Source organism: Excalfactoria chinensis, chromosome 14 (genome assembly GCF_039878825.1).
Source record: "Excalfactoria chinensis isolate bCotChi1 chromosome 14, bCotChi1.hap2, whole genome shotgun sequence".
NCBI lineage: Eukaryota > Metazoa > Chordata > Aves > Galliformes > Phasianidae > Excalfactoria > Excalfactoria chinensis.
This window is the reverse complement of record NC_092838.1, coordinates 9,496,983-9,515,014: the sequence shown is the minus strand read 5'-3', so window position 1 is coordinate 9,515,014 and position 18,032 is coordinate 9,496,983. Positions and strand designations below refer to the sequence as shown.

The following is an 18,032-nucleotide window of genomic DNA, read 5'->3' as shown; positions in this document are numbered from 1 at the left end:
AAGGAATTGGTTTCAGAGAAGTTATGGGTGGGGTTAATGTCTCTTTTAAGAGGACTTTTGGGGGAATCCTTGGTCAAATTTTAGCTAGCAATGGCGTAGTTCAGTTCCATCACAACTCTGCTGCTGAACTTAGAGAGCTGGTTGTCCATGTTTGAACCTGAGGAATTCACTGATTCTAGAGGTAAATGCATGCTTGGGATACAGCTGTGTCCCTTTGCAGGATGAGGCAGAGGGAAAGATGTAGGTATTGAGAGTCAGCAGTGTGGTTGCAGGAGCTGCAAGTTGAATAGGAAAAAGTGGCAGCTGCAGCAAAGGGATTATGGTGAGCTCCTTTTTTTTGTGAATGAAAGCCCAGGCCTGCCATTCTGGTCTGATGCAAATTGTGAAAAGAGCTAGTTATTTTCAATGAAGCATTTCATAAAGTGTTTCTCGTTCAACCTGCATCTCAACACTGTTTGTAGCAGGGATGAACAAGGAGTATTTAATGCTCACAGCACTCAGGACAGCAAGGTTTGGGGCATGTAGAACAGTGAGGTCAGCTGAGGTGGCACTGACTTGCTGATGACAGCTCATGTAGCACTCTGTAGCTTACTGCTTTGCTTACTGCCTCTTGCAAAATGAACTGGAATGGTGTTATACATATAAATGTGTGTATACAGATATGTTTTCTCCACTTTGTCACAATGCTTTTCTACAGAGTAAATGTGGAGGGTGGGAAAAAAAATCCAACACAATTTCCTGTCTCCCAAGTCTCTTTTCTTGTCCTTAGCAGCAGCCATTTGGTGTTGAGCAGCACACAGGGTGCTTTAACAAAGGAACCAGTGCATGCCATAGCTTCTGTTTGTGCTGGTACTGTGTTTTGACAAATGCATCTCAGTTTCCTTTGCATCAGTAAAAGGTGCTTTGAGGAGGGGGAGAGTATCTCTAGGTGTTACGTTTGGTGTAGGGTACGGGGTTGTCATGGTGTGGTTTGTTGTATCTGTTGTTTTTTTCCCTTCCCGTTCTCAGTGAGGGCTGCTTTAGGGTGGATGTTTATGTAAAGCCTGGTGTTTCCCAGCATTTTATTTTCAGACCTCACATAGGTGAAATGCTTGTGGTCGCTGGCGCTGGTTCGCCACATGAAGGAACCCAATAGCGCAGCACTGCGTGTCAGCGCCAGGAGCATGGCCGGGAAACTTCTGACATTCTGTCTTAGTGAAAGCAAAGCAAAACTTGTAGCAACATCTTTTGTATCACTGCAGCCACGTGTGGCATGTGCACTCCCCTCGGTCTGCAATACGTACATGTAGCGTGCACCCAGCATGCAGCAGGGAGTCAGCAATCCATTCTCTTTGGCTTTCTCCTGCCTGCAATCCCACAAGGCACGAATTGTTTCCTTGCGATTGATGGAGCTGGCTGTGTGTGTGCTCTTGGTTTGAAGACAAATACATCCATTGCCTTGCAAGACATCCTAGAGAAATGGGAATCCTTTTCCCACAAGATATTAAGATGTATACAATGTGATATCATTGTGTTTGATTAGAGCAGATTGCTTTATAGGGCCAGAGCTGCAGACTGCAGCTGACTGCAGCACATTATTTGTGGAGCTCTGCACTGCTGCAATAGAAGCAAGCTGCTTCCTGCCTGCAGCCAACCAAGAGGTTTTTGCAGACCTTCATTTGTTCCCTTGTGATCAGCTGGGAATTTCTGAGGTGCTTCAAAGCTGCGTCTCAGACACCTTTGGAATTACTGTTATCTTCATCATGCCTTTTATGCTGTCTGATGAGTGCTTCCAGATAGAGCTATTCTCATGGTGGAAATGTTAAGCAGTAGTAGTAATTACTATGTATCTTTGATACCAATGGATCAAGTAGTAAAATTCTGCTTAAATGACTTCTAGCAGTCTGAAGGAATGAGTGCTCAGCTCTGTCTGTACTGTCAGTCTTGTCCTGCTTATCTTCTGTAGGTGCATAACTCCCACAAGCTTAACTCTTGCACTGTGCCTCCTTTCTAAACAGGACTGATGCAAATTGCATTTATCCTCTTTGGAATGAAAGAGGTTAATGAAGGGAGCAATTAGAAAAGCTCATTAAAATTGCATTCAGCTTTAGTGTAGTGAAAAGCAGGCTTTGCCATGATGCAGAAATCTCACTTCCCTGATTCCTCACTGCTGCAGTTCCTCAGCACTGCTGTGGATGTGCTGATGGAGGCAGCTTGGGGGCTGTGCAGAGGCTGTCCCCTCTTGCTGCATGGCTGTGGTTGCTGTAACGGTCCTTGCATAGTGGCCACATGCATACTAGCTAGCAAAATGCCTGACAGCTCGCACTGTGTGCTGGTTTCTGCTCCACTCTGTAGCACTGTGATTGCAGCAGCCAGCCCAGCCCAGGCCCTCTGTTTCTTTTCTCCCCTTTGCAGTGTGGGTAAATCATGTGTCTGAATCCAATCGCTTTGGGAGGACTTGAGGAGCAGCAGCACAGCAAGGCAGGCCGGCCTCTTGGCACACATTTACTGCGTTAGTTCAGGCTTCAGATTTCAGCATGGCTTATGATTTTAGGAAAACTAAACATTAGCTTTGTGTAGATTGCCTGTGTTCATGAACTGGTGGCCTGGGCAGTACTGCATAGCTGCTCAGGGGCTCTACACTGAGACCCAATGGGATCAGCAGCGGGCTGGGGCTGCATGGAGCAGTGTTACACAAGGCCTGATCCATCCTGGGCTCAAATGCAGAGTTCCTGGCACTGCAGCACAGAACCCCCCAGAGAAAGCTTGGCTTTTCCTAGTGAGCACTTGGGAAACAAGGAAGCTTTGTACTGAGCCTCAGTCCATGAGATGCTCAGTGCAAATATATGTACTCTTTGCTCTTTCTACAGGCAAATCCCTGCAACAGAACATAAGCTTAAAATCCAGTGTGGTGTTTCCCTGGGCCTGATTCAGGCTCATCTCAGTAGCTGTGTGCATGCTGCTGGTGTACATTGCAGGGCACAGCCACTGCCACTTTGAATTGCACTCGTGTATGGAGCCTGCTGGGAACAGTGTTTAGGAGGGTTGGGTAAATATGATGAGACTGCATTGCCAGCAATGATGTTCTCATTTAATGTATTAACGAGCACAGGTGGTGGGACCTTTGAAATGAATGAAATGCAATGTAAACTCCCGCTGGATGCAGCAAAACCGTCATGATTCCGTGCTGCAGAATGCTGAGCCAGCTTCTTTGGGATGAGGTGGGAATGAGCTTCCTATGCTAGAATGATAATTTGGCACTTTTTAAAGGCAGGTTTCTGAGCATCAGCTCTGCTATATGGATTGTGTGGCATGAAGAGCAGGGGGAGTGTTTGTAGAGCAGCAGTGGGGATGTTCCCCTGCATTTCTGTCAATAGCAGTGTTGAGATGAGACAGTCACAACTACTGACCCGCTTCCCTAGCACCTGGTTCTGTTACCATGCAGGATCTAACAATGCACTGGTGAAAAGAGTTATGTTCAGCTCGCAGCAGCACTCAGTGCTGGAGCAGCACCACCCAAGTCCCTTCATTCCCTTTTACAGACACAATGCTGGAGGTCAGCAGGGCTGCAGTGCTCTGCTGGCCTTTCCCAGGGTGAAACCTGGTTTTTATTTCCTGCTTCTTTAACCTTAGTATCAGTGAAATGATCCCTGGAAGGCTTCTATTGATTGCACATTATTGTCTAATTAAAGCACAGTGAGTAGAATTGCAGCACGCTCACTTTTACAGCCCTGAGCCTATTGTAGGCACTATGAATTGGAAAGCTTTCTGTTCAAGTAGGGGAAACATCAGTCCTTGTTTCCTTTTGAATTTCATCAGTGTCTCTTGAAGGCTGGATGTAGGCACATGTAGATGTGCAACTTCTTTTTTTATTATTTTTTTAAAGTAACAATAATGTAATTTAAGTGACAATTAGGAAATCAATGTTCTTTATAATGAAATGAGACCCCATAGGCTTACAAAGGTCCTGTTCTGACGACTAGTTATAACCCACTCTGCCCAAAAAGGAGGTGCTTCTGAATATATGTTGTTCAATCTGAAACCTGCTAGGTGTTCCTTCAGCATCATGTGCAGAGATAACAGTGTGTATTGGCTGTACAGTATGTAAAGGCTGCTCAAAGTAGTGCTGTCTCATCCTGATGCTTTCTGTTGCTCTCTAGTCTTCATGGCTTAATTCTCCCTATTGCTTATGGTCTTGATACTTTATAGTAACTTGTGCTTTTCTGAGTTATGTGCAGTGAACTAATAAAAGATAATTTCTAGTCCTCGGTGTAGCAGGAGCCCAGGACTATGTTGTTTTATTTCTACATCATGCTTAGTCATTGATGGGATACATAGCCTTGAGGGAACTCATTTAGCCTGCCCAAACCTCCAGCCTGCATCTGAACTCCCAGTGATAAGTATGCAGTGATTTGTGAAGGATGAGCAATTCCTGCCTGGGACTCTGAGCCGAGAGGTGCTGGAGAGGGTGGTGGATTTTAGTGCTGTGAATGCAGTAATTATTCAGTAATTGCATATAAAAACACTTGGAATGTTCAGCATTTTGTGTGACAGTGGCTTTCCTTTTTTATCCCTTCACAGGTGTACTTTCCGTTTCCCTAGCACGGTTATAAAGATCCAGTTCACGTCTTTATACCACAAAGAAGAAGTAAAAGAGGAAGCTTCATCGCCTCCCCTTCGGCCTCTTTACCCTCAAATTTCTCCTCTGAAGATCCACATCCCGGAGCCGGATCTCCGCAGTGTGGTCAGCCCCCTCCCATCCCCCACTGGCACAATCAGGTGAGATGATAATTGTCCCTAGTGATGCTGTGGTCCTTTTCATTGTCCTTTGTGCTTTCTGGAAGCTCTGTCTCTCTTCTCATGCCAGTCTTATCAGCTTTCTGCTGCTTACCTGATATTCTTGATGCTTGGTGTGCCACGTTAAAAATTACTTATTAAATATATGAAATTCAGCATTATGAAGGACAGTTCAGATCTTCATAGCCTGGACCCTTGGTGTATTGTCTGAGAGCGCAAAGGGTGGGGGGCTGCCCTCAAGCATTAGTTTCACTGTATAGAGCTGTTAGTCTATCTTTGGCTATGGAATTAGAGCGATCTCTCCAGAACTACTGATATATATGGAGAAAAGCAAGCAAGCAAATGGTCTGTTAGGACTGCTGCTTATATTTTTATCTCCATAATATTCCGTTGTTGCTGGGTGGTGCCGGTGTTATCTGGAACTGGGGACAAGGGTGGCCACTGGCATGTGCTTTCCTGGCAATAGAAGGAAATGGGGAGGATGCTGACCGCATGCTGAGGGGCTGTAGCCATTTCAGTGTTCATCTGTGCAAATATTCTGCTTGGTAAATCGTCTGATTCGAGACTGTGAGAGAAAAATAACCTGAATGCCAGTTACTGGCTTGAGTATTTTCCCTGCTTCTTTCTCAGCAAAGAGTTGATGTTATGTTGTTGCAGTGATCTCATTTAACATTAAAGCAGTTACTTAAAGTGCAGTGAAACTTACTTGCTAAATGTAGCAAGGTGTGCTCATGATACAGGATGATGTGTTACAGTTTGAAAAGTGCAGCCCCAGAATATCAGAGTGCACCTGGGATTAGTGACAGACAGCTATCATGTTGTTTTCCTGTCCATAGCTTTGTAACAAGCTGCGGTACACAAACATCTCCTGTCAGCTAGCACTCATTCAGCAAGTAGTATTCAAATTGACACTGCTGAGAATGACTTCAGTGTCACAATAGAGCCTGGTGGGTTTTGCATGGGTCTGGAGGCATTGCTTGTTTGGGTTTTTCCCCTCTTGCAGAGCTGCACAGATGTGCAGTGCAGATACTCTAGAAAGAGGGAGCTGGAGGTGGCTGTGGTTTCAGCCCTCTGTTCAGGCACTGCTTTGGGTTTATATTTAACCTTCTCTTTTTAGATGAAGCTTGTTGCTGGGAGGGGAGGGGGATGGTTTCTCTGCCAACATATGGGAGTTAGTTTCCATTCAGTCATCGTGTGCAGCACGGTGTGGTTTCTGTTACTCGCAGGGGCTGTATCTTTGACTCTGGCATATGCCTGCGACTGATATTTGACTCCTGGAGAATGTTTCTTTTGCATAAGGAGAAAGTGGAAATAGTGGTGTTGAATTGTGCTCTGCCCATAACGGAGTGTTTACTGAGGATGATTAATGATCGCATCCGTTTGTCTTGAGCAGAAGCAAACCCAGCAGAGGCTTCAGAAAACCTCAAAAGACATCTGAGGTTTCGCTTGCCAAATTCCTTTTCATTTCTGAGTTCCTCTTACAGAGGAGGGGCTGACACGTTTGTAAACATCCTCATTGGGCCCCTGCAGCCTCTCTCTCTCCCTCTGTGGGGTCTCGCAGCTCTCTTGCCCTGCAGCCAAACTCTGGGACATGATTTGAGTGTTTGGCTCTCAGAAAGGGAGCACTGTTGGTGCAGCACATCAGTGTGAACTCTGTCATCGGTCTTCTGGGGCAGCAAACTGCTCTCTTGGTGTCTTTGTATCAGCACACAGCTCTCACACAGTGTCCTCTGCCCCTTCCCCAGGGCTGGAGGGGCTCAGCCCAGGACCCCACTCCCTGACAGTGTCTGAAGGCATTTCCACTGGCTCTGCTTTCTTCCTCCTCCTCCTCCCTCTCCCACTTCTAGTATTTACTTTCCTAATTTGGTGCGTTTGCTTTGCTCCTCCCTGATTGGCCCATGGAAAATTATTGCAGTTTGGAAATCGTTGGCTGGGTGATATTTCCTTTTTGGAAAGCAGCTTCCAGCCCCTCTTCCTGCCTCCACCCTGTGCGACCAGGGCCGTACCTGCACTCCTGCACCCAGGCACTGTGCTCCCAGCTCCAGCCCTGCCCTCCTGACCGCCGTTCTGTTCCCTGTTTACATTGCAGTCTTGCTTCCCTTCAGGTTCCCCCCCCTCCCGCCTCGCGAGCTGCTCTGTTTTTTTCCAGCCTATTTATTTTCCCTCTGCAAAGCACACTGCATAGAGAGGGAGTGAGCTTTAGTTAAACAAAACCCAACCTACCACCCTCAGCAGCTTTGCAAAGCAAGATTCCTGCTTACTCCTGGGGAGACATGTTTCCACTGTTTCCTTAGTAAGGCAGTTTATCTCCAGGAGGGGCTGCTTGCAGATGGTTTTTGATGCTGCTGTACAGCTTTAAGGGAAAATGTTGGCTGGCAGCACACTCGGTGGGGCTGACACACAGGCATGGCTTATTTCTTCCTGCTCTGAGTTCAGAAATCTGCTGGGGGGAAAAAAAAACAAACACAAACTTGCACATTCTGAAAGAGAAAGAAAGGCCACTGTAGCTGTGAGAACCAAGTAGAAGCTTGTCTGCTTCAGGCATCATAAGAAAGGGCAGAGCACCTGTATTCAGACACAAATCTCTGCTCAGTAGATTCAAGGCCCTGAAAAGCTGTCTAAAAGCCTTGTGTAGCTTGGCTAAATTCACCTCTGCATGCTGGGAAATATATCTGATGCTTGTAATGAGTTTCAGAAGTTAAGGGGCTATCTTTTAGTACACAGCTTGAAGATTCTGTGCTTGCATCTGGAAAACCCTCTTTTGGTGACACCCTTACTGATGACCTGAAGCTCTTTGCCTGTGTAACAAACCCTGATCTTTGTCTGGTTTTGCTGTTCCTGGTCTCAAAGTGATGCCGAGTTGCGGTATTGGATTTATTGGGTTTGTTTTTTTTAATCTTCCAGTTGGTGTTAATGGCCCTGTAGTAACAACGTAAGTATTTTCTGAGTAGTATCTCTCTGTAGTACTGCTTTCAGGGTTGTTGTTTAGTCTGAAAACAAAATAATTCCTCTGCATGCGCTTCCCTATTCTAAATAGTAGCAATATCTAACTATTTAAAAAGAAAGTGGTGCTACAGTAAGGAAATTCAAGCTGCTGCATTGCAGAGATCAGCATCGTTATTCACGTTTCACAGCTGCTCCTTCTGCTGGCTTATGTCTGTGCTGGGATGGCTGTGGGGTTGAACACTTTGTCTTGTACTTCTTTTTTGCAATGAAAGGGCATAGATACCTCATGTATACAGTCTTCATCAGTAAAAAAAAAATAACTCATAAAAAGTCCTTTGACATGTTCTCATAGGGTTCTTCCTCCAAGTGTGGCTTGAGAAGCATCTGGTACATCTGTTCCTTCTGTTCTAGAGGGCTGTTGATACTTAATGTGCCACCCATGGTCAGGCACTGCTAGAATGATCAATACCTGGTCTGCAGTGAAATGAATGAGATCAATAGATTGAGCACTTGGCATCCTTCTGTATTGTTTTTTATAGGTTTGATTAGCAAAACGGAAGGTGTCAGCTGAACTGTTACAGTTCTAGAAGTTGCCATTTTTCAACCTTACTGCTTTTTTTCCCCCTTTTCACTAGGCAGTCAGTTCAGCTGCATGCTCTGCTTGTGGGTTATTCAGAGGCTCTACAGTTCTGTCAGCTAAGCCACCGATGTGTGTTGTGGTCTTTAACAGGTCATTTAAATTCATTGCCTGCTTTTTATGCACGTGTGGTGTCATTACTACTTTCCAAGAGTATGTAGTAGATAAATTATGTATTGGGCTTTTATTCTGTAAAGCAGCATGGGAGTGTAAGGTGGCAGGAGGGAACATGCACATGTAATCTTATGTGCTGCGTTACATGACAACACCATTGCAGAACACTTGGGTTTTGATATGAACTTGCACGTTTCTCTAAAGGCACGAGGTGAGCTGGATGAACCCTGATTTCAGCAGTTATATGCACACTGTGGAACAGGATGAGTAAATATTGGCCTTTCCTCCTGTCTGCAGCATTGTGAGCCACATAAGTGAAGAGCTCCAAGGCAGGCTTTTTGCAGGCTCTTTGCATTGTCTCAGTTATCCATTGCTTCCTGGATTCAGGCTCTGGTCCCTCCCACAGTTGGACAGAACAGTGATTATTTTTAATCGCTCTCGTCTCCCAGCCACAGGCCAACTAGAATGCTGCACATACATCACAGAAGCAACACAACAATCTATAGCAGGCTTGGGAGCTCCTACGCATGTTTATTTCAGATAATGGACCATGTGCTGGTGGAGCAGTGCCAAGCCATGTGCTAGAGGAAAGGGTGCGTATGTCACAGCTACACAAGCACTTCCTTTTCCCTTCCCCTGCTCAGCGCTGCTGTGAAACGTGCACTGAATCCACAGATGGATTGAGCTCACTTCCTTGCTAATGGGGAGACCACTGGAGCAGAGACAAGTAAAAACAACTTGAACTTCTGTGGATAGTTAACTTTCTCGCTGTGGCTTGTTCAACAGCTTTGGGTTGTTTTTTATTTCCAGTATGAGGCAGAGTAGCTCTCAGATTTCTCCTTTCACATCAAAATCCAGCTTGGTTTGGCAGCCTCACCACCAAAGATTGTTTCTGAAACCTGTTTGGAACAGGCAACATGCAAGGACTTGCCGTTCTTTGAGTTACGTTTTTGGGGCTGGGCCAGGGAAGGAGAGTGGCAGAGGATTTGCACCCGTGGGTTCTGATTGGTGTCTGGTGGAAATGCTCGTTTCACAAGCTGCAGTGCTGTACTTTGACCCTATTCCCTGCCTAGTGCATGTGGAGGGGGAAAAATCCCTGTGTCTTTCGGTATCCCATGTGCTTGAAATGGAATACTGGAACAGGCTGAGTTTTGTGGCATTTCTCTAACCCTTTGCATTGGGGGAGGAGTCTGGAAAAGATCTTGCTAAAAAATGAGGATTCTTCCTTTATAATGAATGAACATTTAAGAAAAAAAAGAAAAGCATTCAGATGGGAATTGTGACATTGATGATTACTCTTAGCACTGTACTTCTTCTGTTCATGCTTCAGAGGTGTGTATCTAGGCATGTTGCAAAGACTACCATGTGCCATATCCCAAACCACAAGGGGTTTTCCCTGCTCTTTAGCGAGGCACCTCCTTGCCAGGTGAACAGCTTATTGTGCACTCGCAGGTAACGTTTCCTCTTTGTCACAGGGAGGGTGTGCTTTATTCACACACCTGGCTTAAGCTGAGTTCCCGTACCTTGAGCCCTACAGACACCTTTCTTGCAGAAGAATGGAATGAAGTAACAGGGCAGTTTTCCTGCATGCTCTTACTGCCTCTCCTTCTGGGGAAATTGGCACTGGAATTTGGGAGTGTTTCTGTTCCCAGCTTGCTTGTGGACTTGTAGTACAACTATAAATAAATCATTTAACCATTTATTGTCCACCCCCGAACTGTAAAATATTGTCAGACTGAGACAAGCTGGAGATGTCTACATTAAGACACTGCGTGCATTCAGGTAACAGGCCACCTAGCTCAGGATTCTGCCTCTTTGGGGTAGCAAAGGGAAACATGCAGTGATGCTAACTTGTGTTCATAATCAGTTCCCTATCCTTGATCATCCTGCCTATTCCAGTCAGTACCTTTTCTCATCCTGTTGTATTGTGGGTTTGTTTGTTTGTAAGGAGATGAGAGGGCAGCATGCTGTGTGGACACACCAATGATACACCCTATTTTTGCACTCTTTTATTGTTTAGTTAAAGCACACCAACCTGGAGCATTCCAGCAGCAATGCAGTGAGTTGTACATCTCCAGTAGCTGGTGTCTAAAGGCTTTTTCATTGCTAAAGAGTGCTGTGAACTTTAGAGGCTGGATTCTTGTTGGCAGGAGTCAGAAGTGAATCACAATGCTACAAGATGCCACGTTCTCTATAGCCAGCTGTAAGCCCTGAGTTTAAAAGGTACTTTTGCATGTTACATGGGTGAATTTATCACAGAGACTGTGTTCAACCCTCGTCTTTCTGACCTTACAAGCCAAAGGTCAAGTTTTAAATGGAAAACATGCTGCCAGGGACCACTGTGATTCAGCATGTGGCTGTAGTTTGGTCTAAAGCTGAGTCTCAGTATGGTGTTTGGAAAGTTCAAGCCCACGGACTGCCTGCAGGAAATATTTCTTGGTCAATCTGAGTCTTGGGGCATTAACTGTGGTGTCACAGGGATCAGACTGAGCAAATGCAGCTGGTGTGCTTATGTGTTGTGCTTTATGCCATTGAGAGACACGTGTTTCCTCTCCAAAACGCCCTCTTCTGTAAGATACAAGCTTAATGCAAATCAGTTTGTATTGTTTGCAAGCTAAAGGGTGTTTGCATGGACAGTGTGCCTGGGTCGCAGCAGTAAGCTGGGGTGCATACCCAGCTGTAGCTTTACCCGATAGAAATCTACAGTATTAAAATGGATTCCACATCCTCAAGTATTGATGTAATATTAATACACAGCAAATCATAACCACTTTCCCCACGCTTGATTTTTACGGCACAAACAGATCTTCATAGGGAAAAGCTTTTCTTCCTTTTTTCCTTCATATTTGTTATAAGGGGGTGTGAGTGCAGGAGAGTGTCCCTGGGCAGCCCCTGCTCTGGGTGGTGAGCAGAATTCCAGGAACTCCAGGAAAATGATGTCACTGCATTGTGTTGGCTTGTTTTCTTTCAACTACACTGAAGTTTAATTGGAACTTAACCCTCAGAAGGGGTATTTTTAGTAAAAGCATTTCTCTGCTCCTTCTGTCCTGTGTTTGTATGGGGGGAGCAGATTGTGTCACCTTGTTGTCATTTCTGTTATCAACTCTTTTTTCTTTTTCCCCTTTAAGAGCTCACTGATGATTGACTGAGAGCTTGAACACTCAGCAGCCTGTCGCCCTGTCTTGAATGGAGGTGCTTAAGGTTCATGTTGTTTGTTCTCTACCCATGTCTCTTGAACTGATAACAGACCCAGACTGAAAGGAGGCAGCTCTACCTGGATGAAAGTGCTCTGTTGTGGTGAAAGAACAATGCTTCTCCCAGATCTTCAGATACTGCCAGAGCTGCTTCATCAGGGACCTATCAGGCTCAGAAAGTTAACAGCACTTGGGCTGGAGGGGTTTTGTCAGCACTCATTAGAATGGTGGCCCTGCAAGGGGAGGGGTTTTTCATTCACATATTTATTTAAAGTAACAACTTAAAGCTCGTTATCAGCTTCAACAACCCAAATCTGAACAGTAAAAATGGGGCTATTTTCTCTACTGATCATAAAGAATTGAATTAGTTCCTGCATCTAAACTGCATAGAACAGTTTTTGAAGCTTCAGTAGTTTAAAAAAGCAAGAGAGAGCTGGTGAGGAGGGCAGACATACAGCCCTGAGGTGTGTGAATTTCCTGGAGAACTTCTGTCTTCCATATTCTTGACCTAAGCTTTAGCTGCTGTTTGTGACTTGCTGTTCGTGTAATTCTGCAAATGAAGAACAAACCAGCAAACTGTTTCATCCTATTCCCATCTTAGTCTCTGTGTTACAATAATTGCTCGTGTGCCAAACACCAAGATAAAAGGAATTGCTGTGTTTTTGATTTGTCATTGCTTCATGTATGAAAATGACTTTCATTTGTAATTATCCGCACAATAGAAGCAGCATGTGCATGGAGAAGCTTTTGAGAAATGACAGCAGAATAATTAAATTCACACCAGCTCCGTGCATGTAGACTGAGGCATCAGGAGTACTTCTGTGCTGGAGCATTATCCGCTTACAAAGTGGGCTCAGAGCAAGGAAGAGCAAACTTGGATTCATTTTCCTGCACAAACAGCTCTCTGCTTCTTTCAGAACTAGGTAAAAAGTGCCTTTATCTTTTGCAAAGACAGATTTATGATTGGGCCCGTCAATAAAGACTGTCAGTGGGTGCTGGAGGCATTACTGAGCCCTGAGCAGTGGTTTGTATGGCTCAGTCCTGGCTGGGAGAGGGGTGAGTCTGCATTCCTTGTCACAGGGATTTGTTGTGGTTGGGATGTTTTGTTGCTTTTTCCCTTTCCTCTTGCCTCCCCCTCCAATCCTGTAATCCACTTTTAAAAGCAAGCAGTCCAGGTTGTGCTGAGTTCAGCATCGCAACTGTTTGTGAAGATATCTCAACAAGAAACAGCACTTCTCAGCTTACAGAGTGGGCTGTGTTAGGAAACACTCATTCTTTCCCTGTCAGCATGCTTTTGCACTGGAGGTGTAGCCCATAGAACAAACAGGGGGTGTCTCACCACGTCCTTTCCATCTGCACGTGTGCATGAGAATACTCTTTAGGCAGCATCACCTTATTGAGGAATGGACTGTGTTCTGTTTTCCTCCCACACTGAGCACAGTGCTGAGTGAGTATCGGTTACTGCTTTTATTTATGTCAGGGCTCATGCTGCTGTTGGGCATTTCCTGGAAAGAGGATTGATGCTAGTTCTACCACCCTCTGATTCCCAGCAGTGGGCTTCGTTCGACATCTTTTCATACAATTTGAACTGCTTGTTTTGCTGTGTGTATCTCCTGTGTTTTGTTTTGCTTATTTGTTCATTTTTCTCTGCTCTTGTGCAGCAGAAACGTGTAATCCTGGGATCTGGCCACATGTTACACCTCTCTGCTTTTCCATCCATGCAGGGCAGAACAGAACAGTGGAGAGATGGAGAAGGGAAACTTCAGACCTTCAGGTTCCCACCTCATCCCTTTCTTCCTAGTCTCTGTGTGCTACCAATCACAGAAGTGTGATCCTCAGACTTGTCTTTCTGATTAGTTCTCATCCCGGAGCACTCACTTCTGTGTGTCTGAGCGGCGCTGTAAATTACAGTGATCTTTTACTTGTTTGTAGCTTTCTTTCAGCTTCAGCTTGGTTTTCCTTCTCTTTAGGTGTTCCTGTAATGCCATCTCGTGGTAATCCTCAGACTCTAAATGTCCCTTCCTGGCGCTTGCCAAAGTTGATGAGATGAGCTGCCTTCACACTGTATAGAAGTGATTGCAGCTCCCTATTGATAGCTACACTTGTGTGCTTGTGAATCAAGGAAATAGCTGCCTCCTGCTATGGAGCACTAATTGTGGCATTATGTCTGATCTTCTGAAGATGGTGTTTTGTGTTCAACAAGGGCCCTCATTGCAGATGCCTGAGCTGGGTGTTTTAGCTACAGTACAGCAGAAGTGCATAGCCCCTGTCTGTTAGGAAAACGGAGTAAACATTGTCTACATCCTAAGGAGGGTGATGGCATTCTCATAGGTTATACCAGCAAGTTGTTTCTGTAGTTATTCATCCCCATTATACAGTGCATGTGTTTTTCTAAGTCCCACATTCTTTGTGGGACAGTTCAGTGCTTTGAGACTGTTTTCTTGTGATTGTAGAAGGTGCAGCTGTGTATTTGTGCATCAGGACTTGTAAGAATTTCACTTTCATCTTCAATTATGTATGATCTGTATTTATTTTCCATCTTCCTGTGCCCTGGATAAGCCTCAGGGACAAAAATAAGTCCAGTGAATGATGCTTCTCTGTGGTTTGTGATCCTTTTACTATCTAGGAATTAAGAACCGTGTATCTTGTTAATAAATAAAGTAACAAATTTACTTTCTCTTTGCCTTTTTCAGTGTACCCAACTCTTGCCCGGCCAGTCCACGTGGTGCTGGATCCTCAGGATATCGTTTTGTTCACAACATTACCTCGGATCTGCAGCTGGCAGCAGAGTATGCGGCAAAAGCAGCATCAGAACAGCAGGCAGATGCATCTGGCGGGGACAGCCCAAAGGTTCGGAGAAGCATTACCTACCCAGCTGTGCTCAATGGGAGGCTTAAGACCTGGAAGGGTTGAGTATAGTTAAATGGGTCTAAGAATACCTCTGCCATAAGGGTGCTGTGTGCATTATCCTCCAGGGTTTTGAGACCATGGCTTCAAAGCATCATCTTCTTTGTGGTAGATGATGAATCTGCTTGCTTAGCAGTCTGAAATGTATGCAAGCCATTCATTAAAAGGGTTGAGCAGGAATACTTTGTTTTGCTTGTTTGATAAATCAGGAACCCATAGAGAGGAGCATTAGAATTCAGTCTTGATTTCTCCTTTTAATTAATGGTATTTTGCAAAACACGAGTGGGGAAAAGGGAAGAAGGGGGAGAAACCGGATCCTTGCTATGAGAAATGTGCAGTCAGACTTCAAAACAAACACATGCCTGTCAAGCAAGCGTTAAACAAGGAGAGCAGCAATGGAATTTAGATTAAAAAATAACTGAGTTAAATTGATAGCATTTCATTTCAGTGAGCCGATCTTCAGATCAAAGTTAAAAGTGTAGATTCAAAACCACCTTATTTGGGATTGGGTGGAGAAGCACAATACTAGATGACTTCTTGTATATTGGATTCTCCCTTGAGACAAGAAAGGCTGTTCTAGATGGACTAATGTAGAAATATGAGATCAGGCAAATGCATTGAAGTTCCTAGAATGAAATGAAACCTGCTGGAGATAGAAGGAGCGGAGTTAAGTTTCATATTGGGCTCGTTGCTAGGAGAGCTGGTTAGCATACTTGCATGAACCTAGCAAAGCCTTGGTTGTAGCTGGGTGGGATTGAAGGCTTCAGTTTCATGAACACTGAGAGCAGTGAATGTGCCCAACACCCTGTAACTCTATGCTCCAATTACTCATCTTCTGTCCCTTGTGCCGATATAAGAACATGACAAATCTAGTGGAAAATGAAGCCAGGTTACCCTTTCTGTGTGTGTGTGTGTGGGTGGTACAGGATGCCAAGATACTTTGATCTGGCTTAGTCCTCTAGTTCTGTTTGTACACAAATACTTGTGCTGTGCTGGGGGGTGGCAGCACGAAGCAAGAGCGAAAGAGGTGATGCTTTTAATTGCCCATTCTTGTGCTCTTTTTGCATCTGTGAAACTGTTGCTTAATGTGCTTTATTACTTCGGGTTGTTGATGAACTCTAGTGTAGGAAGTAACTAAACTTTTCTATTTTTTCTTAGGATGAGTCCAAGCCACCCTACTCTTATGCTCAGCTAATTGTGCAGGCTATATCTTCAGCACCAGACAGGCAATTAACACTAAGTGGAATCTATGCCCACATTACCAAGCATTATCCGTACTACAGGACTGCTGACAAAGGCTGGCAGGTGAGTTCTTGATATGACAAGTTTGTAAACTACTTTGATGGGTCTTATCTGCTTTGAAATACATTTAATAAAGTTTTGGGGCACTGAGAATAGAGCTGCTTCAACTGTTCCCAGAATGAATTTGTTTAACATAAGCTAGTTTGTTTGTGGGTGATTATCTTTTGTAAATACTTTCTAGGGTGACGTAGTGTTACCAGTGGGCTGTTTTCTGAAATGGTTTTAATTCCAATCATCAGTCTTTCATTTCTTTGTTTTTCAATATCCTTACTATCAGTAACACTTTTGCCCAGATAAGTTACCTGTGTCTTCCTCTGGAGTGATCTGACCAAACAGATGTCCAGCCTAACACTGAAGTCCTGTTTTTAAATCATAATACAGCCTTAAATCATCACAGGTGTTTTCTTTTCCCAGTTTATCCTACTGCATTGCCTAAATCAGAGTTTCTAAGGCTTGAATCTCAGAATAGGAACTTGGAAAGCACAGGCTCAAAGCTCCTCATGTGGTATGAAAGGAAATCTGACCAGCTTCACAGGGGAGCTTGGATGTAGTTAACACATGCTAAATCAGACTTAAATGTTCACTTGAGGGCTGCTTTCAAAGTCTCAAAAACCACAGCTCCACCTGCTTTCAGGCTTGTTCTTGGCATCACACCTCTGAAATGGGTGTTGTCATTTGAATATAACACACCAATGCAGCTGGAAAGACTCTTGCAGCTGCTGATTTCATTGTGTTCTGCTGGCAGGAGCAGCACGGCTTGGTGCACTTTGAGTACAGTTGGAATTGATATGTTCTGCCTCCCCGGCTTTTCCCCACATTTCTAATTAATTGTGGTATTCACTTCCTGCCTTAACCTGCTCAGCAGAGCTGTGCTCCTTGAAGCATTTGCTGCATCCAGCTTTAAAGACAGCTGCATTTCAGTAGAGGGTGAAGTTGCCTTTTTCTACCCAACCAATACCACTTTAAGGCTTTGCTTGTGAAGAGCTTGTCTAAGGCTGCTGCAAAATCTCCTGCTTTGTCATGAAAGTAGAAGAGAAAAGAGTTTATGAATACTTGGGCTTGCTGAGCCTTTTCCTGGCCCAAATGGCACTGTTAAACCTGCTCAGGTGGGCTTTGTCAATGACAAGAATAATTAGTCCTGCCAACATCATCTGGAGGGCTTATGGTGCTAGACATCAATAATGGATTCTTCTCAGATAGCTGTCTGGCCTGCTTTACAATTGCCATGAGATGCAGTGTCCTTTAGGGCATGTTTGGGCATCCCAGTGATCATTTGCAGGCAAGCAGTTAGCACAAGCTCAAACAGTTTCTTCTGTCTTGTCTTGAATACAGCCTGTCTTGAGAGAATTCTGATGTGGTTTACGCTGCTTTCCCCCTGCCTCAGCAAAAGCTCTGCTTTCATTCTTTTCCATAGCAAAGCTACTGTACTTGCTGACTCCAGGTATATTCAAGTGATTGTATGGCACTGAGCAAATCCACATTTCTGTATGGCTTGTGGGAGCTCTGTGTCGCACTAATTTCCCAAGGTTTTCTCTTGCATTTCTCCTGTGGTTTCAGAGTTCCATGTGTAAAGTGACTTGTTTCTATCTGCAGCACTGTTTTGGGCAGCATAGATCTTATTTTTCCAAGTGTTGTGTCGCAAAATCAGTTTGCCATTGTTACATGCTTCCTCACGGCAAAATAATCACCTCATTCTTGTGCTTCCTGCAGAATTCCATTCGGCACAACCTCTCCTTGAACCGTTACTTTATTAAAGTACCACGTTCCCAGGAGGAACCTGGAAAGGGCTCCTTTTGGCGGATTGACCCTGCCTCTGAAGCTAAACTAGTAGAACAAGCATTTAGAAAACGAAGGCAAAGAGGAGTGTCCTGCTTCCGAACACCTTTTGGGCCTCTCTCTTCCAGGTAACATCACCTTCCTCTAATCTCCATGACGAACTCATTACAGGGAAAACAAACAACCTTCTCCTGATGTACAGCGAGCAAACTTACTTCTGCTTATTCACTTTTCGAATGGTGATATAGTTAAGTAGTCCTAAGGCGTAGTCCTGAAGATTGTTCTGACTTTAAGTGTTTACAAAAAATAAGACAGAACCAAATGCATCAAATAACGTATCTGCTTTGGTATCATTTCAAAGACATTCAAAACAGTAAATG

General features: G+C 44.5%; 1 protein-coding gene across 3 annotated transcripts in view; it reads left to right on the top strand.

Moving 5' to 3' along the window:
- The window catches only part of FOXK1 (forkhead box K1), a 50,410-nt gene that overhangs the window by 18,353 nt on the left and 14,025 nt on the right, over window positions 1–18,032 (top strand). For all 3 annotated transcript variants that reach the window (XR_011905282.1, XM_072349223.1, XM_072349222.1), the window contains exons 2-5: window positions 4,561–4,758; window positions 14,361–14,517; window positions 15,733–15,879; window positions 17,587–17,780. Coding sequence is in view for 2 of the 3 variants with exons in the window: in XM_072349223.1 (XP_072205324.1) it covers window positions 4,561–4,758; window positions 14,361–14,517; window positions 15,733–15,879; window positions 17,587–17,780 (696 nt within the window). In the remaining variant the exon portion in view is untranslated. The remainder of the gene's footprint in view (window positions 1–4,560; window positions 4,759–14,360; window positions 14,518–15,732; window positions 15,880–17,586; window positions 17,781–18,032) is intronic.